The sequence below is a fragment of the Mastigoproctus giganteus genome, chromosome 11 (assembly GCF_048544385.1).
Source record: "Mastigoproctus giganteus isolate SK-2022 chromosome 11, ASM4854438v1, whole genome shotgun sequence".
Lineage (NCBI taxonomy): Eukaryota > Metazoa > Arthropoda > Arachnida > Uropygi > Thelyphonidae > Mastigoproctus > Mastigoproctus giganteus.
Window position 1 is genome coordinate 17,383,361 of NC_143585.1, and position 14,122 is coordinate 17,397,482.

At 39.3% G+C, this 14,122-nt stretch overlaps 1 protein-coding gene across 5 annotated transcripts in view; it reads left to right on the plus strand.

Moving 5' to 3' along the window:
- Window positions 1-14,122, plus strand: part of LOC150077751 (cell adhesion molecule Dscam1-like) — a 351,950-nt gene that overhangs the window by 86,700 nt on the left and 251,128 nt on the right. For all 5 annotated transcript variants that reach the window (XM_090385498.1, XM_090385494.1, XM_090385495.1 and 2 more), the window contains exon 3: window positions 10,307-10,468. In XM_090385498.1, coding sequence (XP_090241624.1) covers window positions 10,307-10,468 — 162 coding nt within the window. The remainder of the gene's footprint in view (window positions 1-10,306; window positions 10,469-14,122) is intronic.

Genomic DNA, 14,122 nt, shown 5'->3' on the forward strand with positions numbered 1-14,122 from the left:
GCCACCTACAATCTGTAGGTAGCTGCCCTGTATGGGTTTATCCATGGCATAGCTGAGCGCAAGTCCAAAGATCACACCGACGAACACCACCGCAACCGACATTTTGGTGCATATCGTTCTTGGATCATGAAACATTTCCAATGCGGCAGCGAGTCTGGTTGGGAACGTCATCTACTGTAGCATACTGTGGCCGAATTAAAGTTAGGAGGAAGCTTGATTATGGGTGGAACTGTTTCTCGTGGCTCGGACTCGGACCGTTGATTGTAGTGCTAGAAACTAATTACGAGTTGTACAATGACATCTTGGACAATTCGGTGGTGCCCATCCTCTGGCAGTTATGTGGAAATGGGCTATCTACGTTCCAGGTGATAAAACCTGGTTTGAAGAAAACAAGTCCAACGACTCGTCTGTTCTGCCAAGGGTTCATTTGAATGAAGGTTAGGGAGTGACCAATACGTGCCTCTTTTACAACGGAACTGGTTACATCACTGAAGTCAAAAAGACAGCTGCATGTTACAACAAGGAACTGGTCTAAAGTGCTCTACAACAAATCAATGATATCATTGATTTTTTTTCATTTTTCTTTTCAGAAGAGTACTGGCTTTTTCGAAATAGATTATTCCGCATACTTTTGATAAGGTAATTTATGCTCGGTTGCCGATGACAAACGTTTTCTTAATTTTGTTTTAAATTTTTAAACTTCCTAAAATTTAAAATTTTCGAAAACAGTTTGACATTTCTCCACCGGATGTCGCGCGGGTTAAAATAAAACTAAATACAACGTTTTCTTGGAATATTCTCGAAGAGTTCCCCTTATTAAAAACAGATGGATATCTCAACTGAAGCATAATCCTCTAATTCCTAAGGCTTTCATCTAGAGAAGATTGTAACGATTCGCGATCAATTTAAAGAATTTATGCTGCACCCCCTACTAATCATTCCTAACAAGGTTTCTTAAACAAGCGTACTTTTCCCTAACTGTGCAATCTTTCTACCCGGAAAAATGTAACCGATTAAGACTACAAAAATCCGCTTAAACCAATTTCGTTGCTCGCTAATGAAATCCCCGGATGTTAACGAAGTTAGGGCTAGCAGTTGCAGCAAATAATCATCTATCTGTGGCCTAAATCGGGGGCCCTGGCGGAAGACTGTTTCCGTACATTAAGGACCTTTTTCCGAAGCCATTACTCGGCAGCGCATTTCACATCTGCACTGAATGATGGCAGAAGGGGAGATACTCAAACTTTGACAGTTTCCTGTCACAGGTGTTAGGGCAAAGGCGTGCCTGCCCTGCCGCTTTAAATCTCCGGGATCACGCTAAATCTTGAGAACTAGCGTTGCGTGCACGAGGCGATTACCTCGGCGCGTTTTTCCGGAGAGAGCAGCGTTCCACAAGTCTTGAGAAAGTAATGAGAACTAGCTGTTTCCAACCATAGAGATACTCGCGCTCCCTGCCCCCCTCTTCTCCTCCCTTTGGGCCCTTAATGAGCCGTATCAATCACAGCGTTGTCAACGAGCCTAGCCCGGCAACAGGCTACGTACGACAGCCGCGAATGAACGCGGGAAAATCAATCTGCAACCGGGTTTTCTCATTTTAGAAGATGTCAGGACGTTTTCTGATTTCATCCCGGAGTTAGATGGAGTTCGCCAACCAAGAAAAGTTCCCGGATTTTTATCTGTTATGTTTAGGGAGTGGTGCTGTTTCCACTTGCCTGGTTTTCTTGGGTCGTGTGCGAGATTCGGGAGAAAATAATAAGCGAGATATTGGAGGAAAACTGAAATTAAGTACAAGGAAAAGTCAGAGGTTGCATCGGAGAGAGATTTTCATCGCGCTGGAAAGAGAATACAAAATCGATCTCTGTTTTATATCTAGCTGTCACATCTTTGACTATCTGTCTTTCACTTAACCTGTCACTTTCCTCTTCTTTCTTGTGCTTATACCAATCTCCTATTAGCTATAAATCTACACTTACTGGCCAAAAAATTATAAGCCGTGTACAGTTCGTGTTGGTTTTGCAGTAGGGTTTTTAGGGACATCAGTGACTAAGGCCATATTGCTCCGTATATACTGTCTGTAAAATTGCGGGTGGTATGTGGTCGATTTTCTGTTTGCTGAACTAGAAACTCGAGTTTCCGGGAGAAAAAACCATGTTATGCTCGCATGAGACAGACTAACTCAGCTATGATATTGAGAAAGGCCCATAAAAATTCTCCACTCCATCGACAGGATTCGAACTGAGGTCTTTTCCACCCGATGTGGGAAGGACAGCGATTCTAACAACTGTGCTACCCATGAAGGTGACTGTCTCGTGTGTACCACTCAAGCGACTAGAGATGGTATCGTGGTATAGGGTTTATTCTTTTCTTACGGACTGTGTTCACTCGTACTGTTAAAAGGTTGTGTTATGTCCACTGAATAACTTCTGTCATATCGAACCAACTTCACCCTGCAGTGCATCATTCTTACCTGGATTGGGATGAATTCTTTCAAGATGACAATATAACTATTTACAGTAAAAAATTGTATCTGAATAGTGAGAGCAACGGTCCCAAGATTTCCAGCATCTATCTTGGCCGCCTAATTGTCCATATCTGAATCCTATTGATAATATCTGGGATAAGTTGGGAAGGGCAGTTCGGCTTCGCAGTTCTCTGTCGATCACTTATAGCAGCTGACAAATATACTGATGGAAGAATGGTCAAATCTGAAGTTAGACTATCTCAGACACCAGTGCAATCCATGCTATAACATGTACATGTTGTAATTCGAGAAAAGGTGGCCCTACTAAACACTGAAGGTATACTCAGTGATCACTGAATTATGAAAACGTACCTAATACCGCGTTGGGCCACTGTTCACACGAATGACCGCAGCCATTTGCCTAGGCATTCACTCCACTAGATGTGTAAAGACATCCATGGGGATCTGCAGCCATGATGCCTGCAAGACTTTCTATAGGGTCAGAATAAATGACAGCTGTGTGTCCATACGCCTCACTTCCGGTTCCAAAACATTCCACTGGTATTGAATTGGATTGAGGTTAGACGAATTTTGTGACCAATCAAGATGGGTGATATCTTCACTGTGTTCTTCGAACTACTCGTGAACAGTGAGGGCCCGATAACAAGATTCATTATCGTCTTGGAAGATCCCGTTTCTATCCGAAACAAAATGCAACATCGTAGGGTGCACATGATCTCCTAAGAGCTACCAGTAGATGTCACCAGTGAAACGGTCCTCACGTACCGGGAGTCGTAGTTCTTTCCAGAAAAGCATGCTTCATATTAAGCAACCAAGCAACCGCCGCCACTTGCCTAGATAGTGGGAACCAGGCACATAATCATTTTCAGTTCTGTCGGCAAGAGATGGTTTGACCATTTGACACCATTCTATATACTTTAACCACAGTGGGCCGTGAGCGGCACACAAGACGTGCCGTTTCACATATGGAAGCACCCGACGCACTAGCTCCCACATTCATATTCTTGTCCTTTTGAAACTCCGTAATATCTTTACTACATCCTATAACTGCTACTTTATCATTTTGACTTGCACAACCACATGCAAATTACAACTGCTCGAGCATACGAAGCTGTTGGTCTTTTTATACTGCGAACTATGATTTACCACCACCCCATGAATCCATTAATGATGGGGTGGTGATAATTCAGTGATCACTAAGGTTTCAAATATTTGGCAAGAGAGTGTATCTACCCATATACATAGCAAAATCGCTCTTTTCCACAGGATAATACAATAATACTGCAGTTCCCAAAAGTCCGGGTTTTCCCTCAAGTTCACCAGTTTATCCTATATATCTGCTTCTCTTACCTAACCACTCTTTGCGCACCCTCTTGTTCTAGCTGTTAAGGGTATTTCGTTGTTGCCATTTTCCAACATGCCTTGCAAAGCGTTAATTGGTTACAAGTCACCATTAACAGATTGATCTCAAATTTATCGACTTATAATTGCATGCCCATTACTGTTAGTTTTGGATCGGTATGAATAGACGCTTTCCTCCAATTTCCTCCAGATCCACCAATTGTTTTTTTAATAGTTCCATTCTAATGGATGAATCCTACTGTTTCAGATATCAATGAAGTAGATGTCCATAAAAATATCGCCTTCTCTGTCGGCGAGGTATTTTTAAAAGTACTTCATCTTTATTGAATATTTTGCGAATAGTGTAAATAGTTTAATGCTATCTAACGTACGTATATATGCATGGTTTCCACCAGAGAAGGCAAGCACATCAGGCTGACCTTTATCCAATGGTGAAGCATTCCTGTATTAGAGAGGGAGCCGAAATTTGAGCATTAATGGACGAAATTGAGTCTCTGAGAAAGCAGGTATATGCCCTGGAGAGTAATAAATCTGAGGGACCGGCAGTTAATTGAGTCGCTACTATACCAAGTAATTCTCACCGAGATGATTGGTCCACAGGGATGGATCATCAGGCACAAACTTACAAATTAGGTAATTTTAATGGGGAATTCGGTTCTTCAGGAAACTGGAATATTTTCTGTATTAGAGATGGAGTGAAACAGAACCAATTAGGTCAACCGGGTGCAGCTATCTGTTCTTAAGGATACTAAAGCGTGTGTGGTTATTTACGTGGGAAACGATGACTCAAAACAAAAAGAGAACTTGGGATTTGGTTACAACATATAAAGTCCTGCCGGAAAAATGTACCAGATAAGGTAAAATAATCTTGAGGTCTGCAGTTCTATCCAGATAATATGAGGGTACGATGGTCTTATATGATGATCTTATTAACTTTCTACTCAAGGTAATCTGCAAAGTTTGTGGCAGTATGGTTTCTCAGCCTGGTCTGCTGTAATTTGCATCAGTAATCTGTGTATTTCATATGTCGGAAATATGGAATTCGCTTGAACGGTGGAAATGCAATTGTCTTTGCTAACGCCAAAGAGTGAACCTTAAAGATTCAGGAAAACTGCTAATTGACTATGGGGAGAATCATTGAAGAGATGAAGATTATATAATAATATTCTTATACTACTTCGAACTGTCCTGACCAGACATACACTAACTTGGAAGGGTTAGTACAACACCTGCTGCGAGTTCATATTATCAATGCCACAGGAGCTGGAATTGACTATAGGACTCTCTCTAAGGCTAGGATAAATAATTTTTCTTTAAAAAAAACCCACCGAGCTGATGGACTCTGTCCTGTTATAATGGAAGAAGCGGCTAAGAAGGTTACTAAATCCCTATTTATAATAACGAAGATATCCTTATATTCGGGTAAAGCTCCAGGTGCCAAAATATTGCATGTAAAGGTTAACAGGTGGAAGAAAGAGTGGATAAGAAAGTTAAATGCTCCAAATCGACTCGTACCAATGAGAAATGGCACGCACACGAATCTGGGATTGTCATATACTCTGATATGAAGTTCTCAAGAGTTGGGTTAGGCTGCAAGTCCATGGTAGAAGATCAATGATAAACAGAAATCTGCCAGATCTCATCTCGAATATTGTATACAGCTGAAGGGTGCTTATTTCACGAAAGAACTTATAGTGATAGCCATCTAGTGCAAGGAAGCCACAGGCTTTTTCTGCACTTGGCCGGAAAAAAAAAAGAGTTCATAAGAAAATGCAAATTATTTGCTTACCCCTTTCACATAGGAAACTATCCAGTTGACCTTTCAACTGCATAGTTACCTGTATTGACGAGTCGTTGACCAATCAACGACTCGCTGGTTAAAGAAAACTTCCTACATCTAGCCTAAATCTCTTCCCTGTAATTTGAATTTATTCCCCCGAGTTCTGGAATTCCTCTACAAGCTCTGCAATCCACATATACGGAGCCTTTCCCCATATGGTCGCCCTTTTGCCAATATCATCATGCGAGTTGCCCCTCTTTGGATCCTTTCAAGAAGTTCAATGTCTTTTTTTCAGATGAGATCTCCATGTTTGAACACAGTGTTCCAAATGTGGTCTTCCAATTGCTTTATACAGTGGAACTACGATCTCCATATCTCTACAGCATAATGTTCGATAAATCATCGATAGGGCACCATGGGCTATTCTCGTTGCCTGTTTGCACTGCTCAGAAAACTTCATATCCGCTTCATATTTATTTCAAGAAAGCTATCGGTTTCCTTGAAAGGGTAAAAAAGAAAACAAGATTACTTGTAGATGCAAAGAGATACTTGTACACGAAGCGAAACCAGTTACGTGAGATTAAAAAAATTCCGAAATTTGGATTCTGATTGAAGTCCCAAAGGTCTCAAATGATGGGCGTACACTTTCTCTTTCTAATATGACGGACATGGATTCAAATTAAAGGATCTAGAAAGAATAAAGTGAAGATCTAGATGTAGATTCGGAATGGAGAAAATATTTAACAGATTATAAAATTTGAAAGACGTTGTTTTATCTCATTTTTATTTCATTTTATGACTTCCTTTTTAAGTCAAAACTACATAAACTTTGCTTGCACCGTTGCTCTGCCATCTTAATACTAATACCAATACAGCGTGCTGACAAAAAGAGAATTAAGAATTCATGAAAGCATTTTACTGTCTGTTCATTACACGTACTCACGAAACTGCTGTCATTTCCATGTTTCTGTATTGTAAAATCCCATACATTCTCTCTCACTCTGACTGTACAAGCAAGATTGTAATCATTTCTTTCCTTCCAAAATGAAAAAAAAAAAAGAAAAAAAAACCTCGCCACTAATTTCTCCTTTGGGATTTAATGCACGTTCAAATACCTTCTCCGACTGCAATTAAAGTCAAAGTTCTCCGAACAAAATTCCAAACCTTAGAAATAAACGTGGGGTCGTTTTTTATCATCTCACTTAGCCGTTATTTCGGGTGTCAGATGTTGCAGTCACACAAGCATCTGGGTAATAGCGCTCCGGGAATTCAAAGCTATATACGAAGTATTTTCTAGCTTCCTCTTAACCATCTTTGATTAACTGCTTAATTGCATTCTTGCAGCTACAGCAATTTGCGCCAAAACATTTTTCAAACTTTCTGACAAATGGTTAGCTTTAGCGAACAGTGCAGAGGCCTTGCGGGGAAAGATACATTTACACTATTTATTGATTCCGAGTAAAATAGTTTAGAGATTGCAACGAAGTTTTGAAGAAGTGTAATTTCCGATGCAAAACACTTTTCTGGCACGTGAAAAAGAGCGATCTTTTCCTCTTCAGAGACATCGGTGATGCATTAGACAAGAAACAGCGGGCCCGCTGTAATTTTCAGACCACTTCTGATTTTTGTTGCTCTTTTGAATCACCGAGTAAGTCGCTCTGTCGAAAAATCTCTAATATTCCTAGCCGAAGAATTGATACGATCGCATTTTTAAAAATCATTTTGATGTCCACTGCTTTTATATTTTTATTTAACTTATAAGATGCATTTCTCTTTATATATATGCATATTTATTTTAATTTTAAGTAAATATGAAAATTAGAAAATTATTTTTTATTTTCTATATCTTCTTTACTTAATATTTATGAGAAAGAGACTCTTTGTTCATATCTGATTTGGCTATTCTTTCGGACTTCCTTCGTTTGTCAACAGAGGACACATTTCCACAGTGAAATATTGATATCATTATTATTATTTCTCCCTGATTGGGGATTCCACCTCGTGAAGGGCATTGCTACAAAGAACACAGGGTGGTTGTTGTTATGTCTGATGTTACTGTTGGTCGAGGAACTCTTTGGGGTAATACACGTGGAGTTCCTTGTAGGTGTTCGCTGGGAGACCTATTGCTGCTAGGCTGTTATGTAGGGTCTTTGGCGCCATACCTGTGGTTGACACGACGATAGGGATGGTCGTCACTTGTTGTATATGCCATATCTCTTTGATCCCCTGCCTTAGATTCGTGTACTTCCTGATTTCTGCAGGTTGCAATGTTGAGTACGGCTATGTCAATCAGATAGGTAGTCTTTTCCTTCTTATTCACGAGGGTTATATCCGGTCTGTTGTCCTGGATTGTCTTATCCGTTATTATGGCGCGGTCCCAGTACAGCTTGTGGGTTGAAGTCTCTAGTACTGCTTGGGGGTTCGTATTTGTAGTACGGTACACTTTATTTGATCAACTTTTATTTTCTCGCTTGCATCCTGCAGTGGTGCGTTTGATCGTTTCTGAGGCAAGATGGCATCGTCGATATGTGTCATCGGACACTCCAGGCTCCTTGGCGATATATTTTCTATAGTTATTGGTGTTGATCACCTGGTCTTGGATGGAGAGCATGAATCCTTCAGTCTCGGGGAAGAGCGTCCCGCTCGTGAGCCATGCATTGGAAGCAATTTTATCTATGTGATCCTGATGGAGATCATTGCAGTGCCTACCATGGAGTGTCTTCTCTGCCCATCTTTCTAGCTTCGTTTGTGCCTCCTGGTTGGGAGGGAACTCCTCGCTTAGGTTGAGTGGGGTATACCGCTTGTCTATCTTCCCTATGGCCTGGTGGACTGCGGATGTGTTTTTCTGGAAGTAATTCTTCAGGTTAGCAATCGCTGTTTTCTGCTGCTTGATGAGGTCTACCCCTTCCTCCCTCTTTCCGATCTATTTTCAGTCTCTCTTCACTGACTTCGGGTGATGTTGGCGGCTCTTGGTCATCATTGTCCTTGTCTTTCTCATGATATCCGCCAGTTCGGTGTTAGTCCAATCTGCGATCCCGAAGGAGTATGTTAGCACTGGGACTGCATAGGTGTTTATGGCTTTAACTGTGTTCCCTCCGTTCAGCTCTGCTTTCAGCAGGCTTCTGATTCTTTGATGGTATTATTATTATTATTATTAGCCATATGGTGCAAGGAAGCCTCAGGATTACGCTGCACTAGCCAAAAATAAATATTCTGAGTTACCCTGGGGGTAGAGAGAGAAGGAGAGAGAGTCAGAAGTAGAAGGGAATCATCAAAAAAGAGAAGAATGATGATATCCAGCTCAGGATCCTAGGTGTGCCATGCCCATACTCACCAGATGTGAGCCCCTGGGGTAATACACGTGGAACTTTGATAGCCAATAAAGATTGGTGAAAAATTTGCCTTTGAGATTTTTCTAAATTAATTACTTTGTGCGCCTCTGGTGGTCAAATTTCGAAATAAATTTGTTTAAAAAACTCCACTGTTCTAGTTACAACGTAAAGAAAAACACTTTCAGTAAAACCTATAGTTTTCTAGTTATTAATTTTTAAAAAATGGCTTATTTATCATAAAATAATTATGTACTTCTAATTTTTAATCATTAACATTTATATTTGCACTGAAATATAAAAAAATATATACCAAATCATTTCTTACGATCACTTTTTAAAAATTATTTTTGTTGACTGCTTTTATATTTTTCTTTTACATATAAGATGCATCTCTCTTTCTTTATATGCATATTTATTTTAATTTTAAGTAAATATGCAAATTATAGAATTAATTTTCGTTTTATTTATCTTTTTTTACTTAATACTTGTACAACCCCAGGAGCTCACATCTGGTGAGTATGGGCTTGCTCTCCGCACGCCCAGGATCCTGAGCTGGATATCATCATTTCTCTCTCTCTCTCTCTCTCTCTCTCTCTCTCTCTCTCTCTCTCTCAGGGTAACCCGGGGATTTTTTTTTTTTTTTTTTTTTGGCTGGTGCAGCATAGGGGTTTCCTCGCACCATACAGCTAGTAATAATAATAATAATAATAATAATAATATCTGATTCGGCCATTATTTCAAGCTTCCTACGTTTTTCAAAAGAGGGCGCTCTTCCACAGAGAAATACTGATGTACACGTAGGGCTTTGATAACCAATAATAATTTTGGTGAAAAATTTACCTTTGAGCAATTTTACTAAAATAATTACTTTGTGCGCTTCTAGTAGTCAAGTTTAGAATTAAATTTGTTTTAGAAACTCCACTGCACTAATTATAATGCAAAAAAAAAACATTTTTAAGTAAAAATTAATTTAAATATAAATTAACTAAAAATTAATTAATAATTAAATTAATCATTGATTTGTGCTTGTGACTGAAAGAGAAAAACCAAACAAATATATAAAATGTAAGGGCTTAAATAAATGCAAAATCATTTATCTGCTCGGTTTTTTAAAAATAATTTTGGTGTTGACTGCTTTTCGATATATTTTTTAATATATTAGATTCATTCCTCTTTCTATAAATGCATATTTAATTTAATTTTAAGTAAACATGAAAATTAGGAAAGTAATTTTATAGAAAATTATGTGCTTGTAATTTTTAATCATTAACTTTTATATGTACACTGAAATTTGTGTTTAATGTAACGAAAAGATATTTCTTTATTTAACGTTACTTCTTCTTCTTCCAGTGGTTCAACAACGATACAAGGCTCACGTATACGATGAATTTGTAATCAAAGGCAACACCGCTGTTCTCCGGTGTCATGTTCCTGCCTTCGTCAGGGACTACGTGGCGTTCACATCTTGGCAAAGAGATGACGGTGTCACCATAACACCTACTGGAACACGAGGTGAGTGCCACACTTCCTTCTATAAGATAATTGAAAAGCTCTGATGTCCGTCACGACAACTAATTGCATGTCCGCTTTCATAAACACAGTTGGCACGAAACCAAATGCTTTTATTGCCATTAATGCGATTAGTAAAATTATATTTTTAATGATTACAGATGTCAAATAATGTGGAAAGGCCGATTACTTCATACGCCATTTGATATCTCTCGTATTTTTCCTTTAAATTGCCACTCGTTATGTGGTGCTCATATCCGTAGGTGTCTGCATCAAACCACCCTCATGTTAATTAGAAGAAAGCTATTTTTCATGCTTATTTTAGACAATTATAATGGGTTAATTAATCTATTACCACTCATTGCAGTTCTCCGAAGTACTGTAATGCACGTTTCTCCTGGAATAGATTTAGGAGCGTTTAGGCAATGAATATTTTGTCAACTATAATAGCGGATATATAAACTATCCCCTCCTAGAAGGACGACAGTTTCTATCTGCACCGCTTTGGTAGCTTTTTTTGCTTATTGTCCTTTGGAAGAGGATAATTTTAAACAGTTTTTCTAGGACTAAAGAAAGTTCAGATTTTAACTGATGATCGATCTCAATAAAAAATAGACGCGGTTCTCTGACAATCCTTTCATGTCTTGTCTCAAAAGTGCATGTCCAATGACATTTTACAACTACCAATGAATATGTAAAAATCTGAAACGTATCAGCGACACAGTGTCCTGCCATCTGCCGGCAGTTCTCAGAAACTAAATTGGTTGTCTGCTGGCGCTGCCATTCAACTAATTAAGTGATCAGCCGGTGTACATTATTTGTACCAAATACAGGGTACATCCAATACACTCAGGTGGTCAGTTCCAGTTGTATGATGCTCTGTTCCTCTGTGCTGCAACTTGACAACGTTAGAATAAGAATTTACTCCAAAACTGCTTACTAGACCCTGTTCTTTCGTAAATTAATTGTTTCTTGGACGTTTACCAAATTGATAGCAACCTCTCCAACTCTGATGACCTCCCTCTGAGCCTTTACTGAACATTTAAAAGCCTTTCATCTACTTGGAAGCGTCTAAGGTTACAAGCTGCCAAAAGTGTCACATTTTAAATTATTTAGCTAACCAACCTCGCACGAAGCCTACAGCAAAGAGATCTTTTTTTATTATTCAGGAGGAACTTTTATGTGATTTACGCTACGCTCTCTGCCCTCGGGTCATGTTCTCTATTCTTGCCTGTCTCCTTTTTGTAGGTATATACGAGACTGATTTATGAACAGAGGGATGAAAAATCGCCAGTTAATTCTATTAACCAATCTTCACGTGTAAAAGAAGCTAATTGTTTTAGTACACAGAAACCTAAATATATATATACACCCTACAAATTATTAAATGTATTGATTTTAAATGTTGCTAGGGTGTTGTTCTGGTTTTGTCTTTCTGGATCATCCAGCAAAGAGTATCTGAAAACAATAATCATCGAATGCAGTACATTCCCATCAGATGCTGTCTTTTATCCACTCCGTGTAGGAAAAAAAAAAAAGAATAAAAAAAAAAAAAAACTTTCGCATCAATCCCACTAAAGCCCGAAGATAACAGCGAAGCCTCGTGGTTTTTCTCATTGCAGACGTATCTTTTTATTGAATTATGTGACTTGGAAAAGCGGTATTTGGTCGGATAGCGTCTACAGACCATCAAAGTTTCTGACATCGCATATCTGTAAGAGGAGGCCCCATTTGAAATCGTTAAGAATTTCATTGTTACATCCGCCAAATTTTATTCATAGGAGAGCGTTTTTTCTTCGGCACCACCAGACATTCGGTTGTTTATCACGGTGACAATGGTTGCAGAATGGTGCATCCATTCAGCCGGGCACTGCATAACCCGTTTCGTCTGTCGTGACAGAGAACAAATGACACTCATAGTTTTGTGCCATTCGCAGAAATTGTCATTAACATCACCTACCGAATGTCGCTCATTGTAAATGACTGCGAGGGTTCGCCATTTCTCCTGCTTGTCGTCCGCCGAAGTATTTCACGGGCAACGGACAGAGCGAATAAGTTATTTGCAGTTGCTTTGATGGATGGTCAGAAACATCGATGTCTTACACGAGTGGGTTGGAGTTATTAAAAAGACAGCCGCAATTACAATAAATCTCCTCTTAACAATGAAATCGAAGCGCCAGCTATAACTGATGGGTACACAATAGCAAATGCCCGACATGGATCACAGGCATTCTCATTTACAATAATTTTTTATTCTTCTCTCTCTCTCTCCCCCCCCCCCCCGAGTTGATGGCATATACCCTATAGTTTTGAGGGAGAGCACAAGGGAGTGTATTGAACCACCATTATCATCATCAGCCATTTTCGCTGATGATGATAATGGTGGTCCACCGCACGATGAAGGTCTCTCCAGCAACTTTCCAGTTGCTTCTGTTTTGTGCAATACCATCCATTTACTTACTACCCACGAACTCGTGAATTTCATCTGCCCATCTTCGTTGTTGTTTTCCAGGTTTTCTGCCAGCTACTATTGGATACCATTCTGTTATTTTCTTAGTCCATCTGTCATCATGTCTTCGAGCTGTGTCCTGCCCAAGACCATTTCAGTTCTTTAGTTTTGATACGAATGTCTTTTACTTGAGTTTGATGGATAGCATTCAGGAAATGTGACTATATTTCCTGAATGCTATCCATCCAAAATTTATTCTTCTCTTGACTTCCAGCCGTTTATCATTATTACAGATAATCACATGTCCCAGACGTGTATGAATCCACCTTTTCAATTTCTGCTCCTTCAATGATTATATCCTTTCCTTTGGCATACCTGTTCATCAAACCACAACATGTCACATTTTATGTAGTAGTAGTTTTCTAGGAGGTGAACAAGTGAGGTGATACTGATGGAGTCGAAGGCAGCTTCCAGGTCGATGTAGGTGATGGCCAACTCTGCTTTAGCTTCTAGTGCACTGAGAATGGTGTTGGTTATGGATATTAAATTGGTGACTGTGGCTCTTCCTGGAATGGCATAGTGAATCTATGGGGGTTTGTGAAGCATAATTTCATTGGTGATGGTGGAAAGTAATGTCTTTTCCATAAGCTGGAAGAATGAGAGATTGGCCTGAACTATTTAATGAGGGTTGCAGATTGGCATTTAGGGTGTGGCCTCACAGCATATCTGTTCCAGAGAGGAAGAAAGTAGTTCTGCGTTAAGACACGGTTGAAAATTGATAATAGAGGATCGATGATAAACGAGCTAAGACATTACTTCAATATCATTCACTATAGCTCACCCATTCTACCTTAATTACTCTCTGGTTATCATCTTAGTCAACCCCTTTACCACCCTTAAGTTATTTCAAAATCATTTACATTAATAACAAATTATCTCAACCTTAGTAACTAACTTGCCTAATACAACAGGATTGTTCTTTTTTTAAAGGGACTATCACTGAATTGCTTACAGAGCTAGCTTAATGAGTCCTTGAGTTTAGGATTCGAAAAATAAAATAAACAGGAACAGATTTACGTTCCGGAATGGCCGCTACTTTCACTTTCCTTGCGTTCAGGCTTTCTTCCATTTCTTGGGTATACTGCCTTCCGATGCCAGACCAGGTTTTCTTTCTGTTCTTGGCTCACTTATCTTTAAACTTAACCACC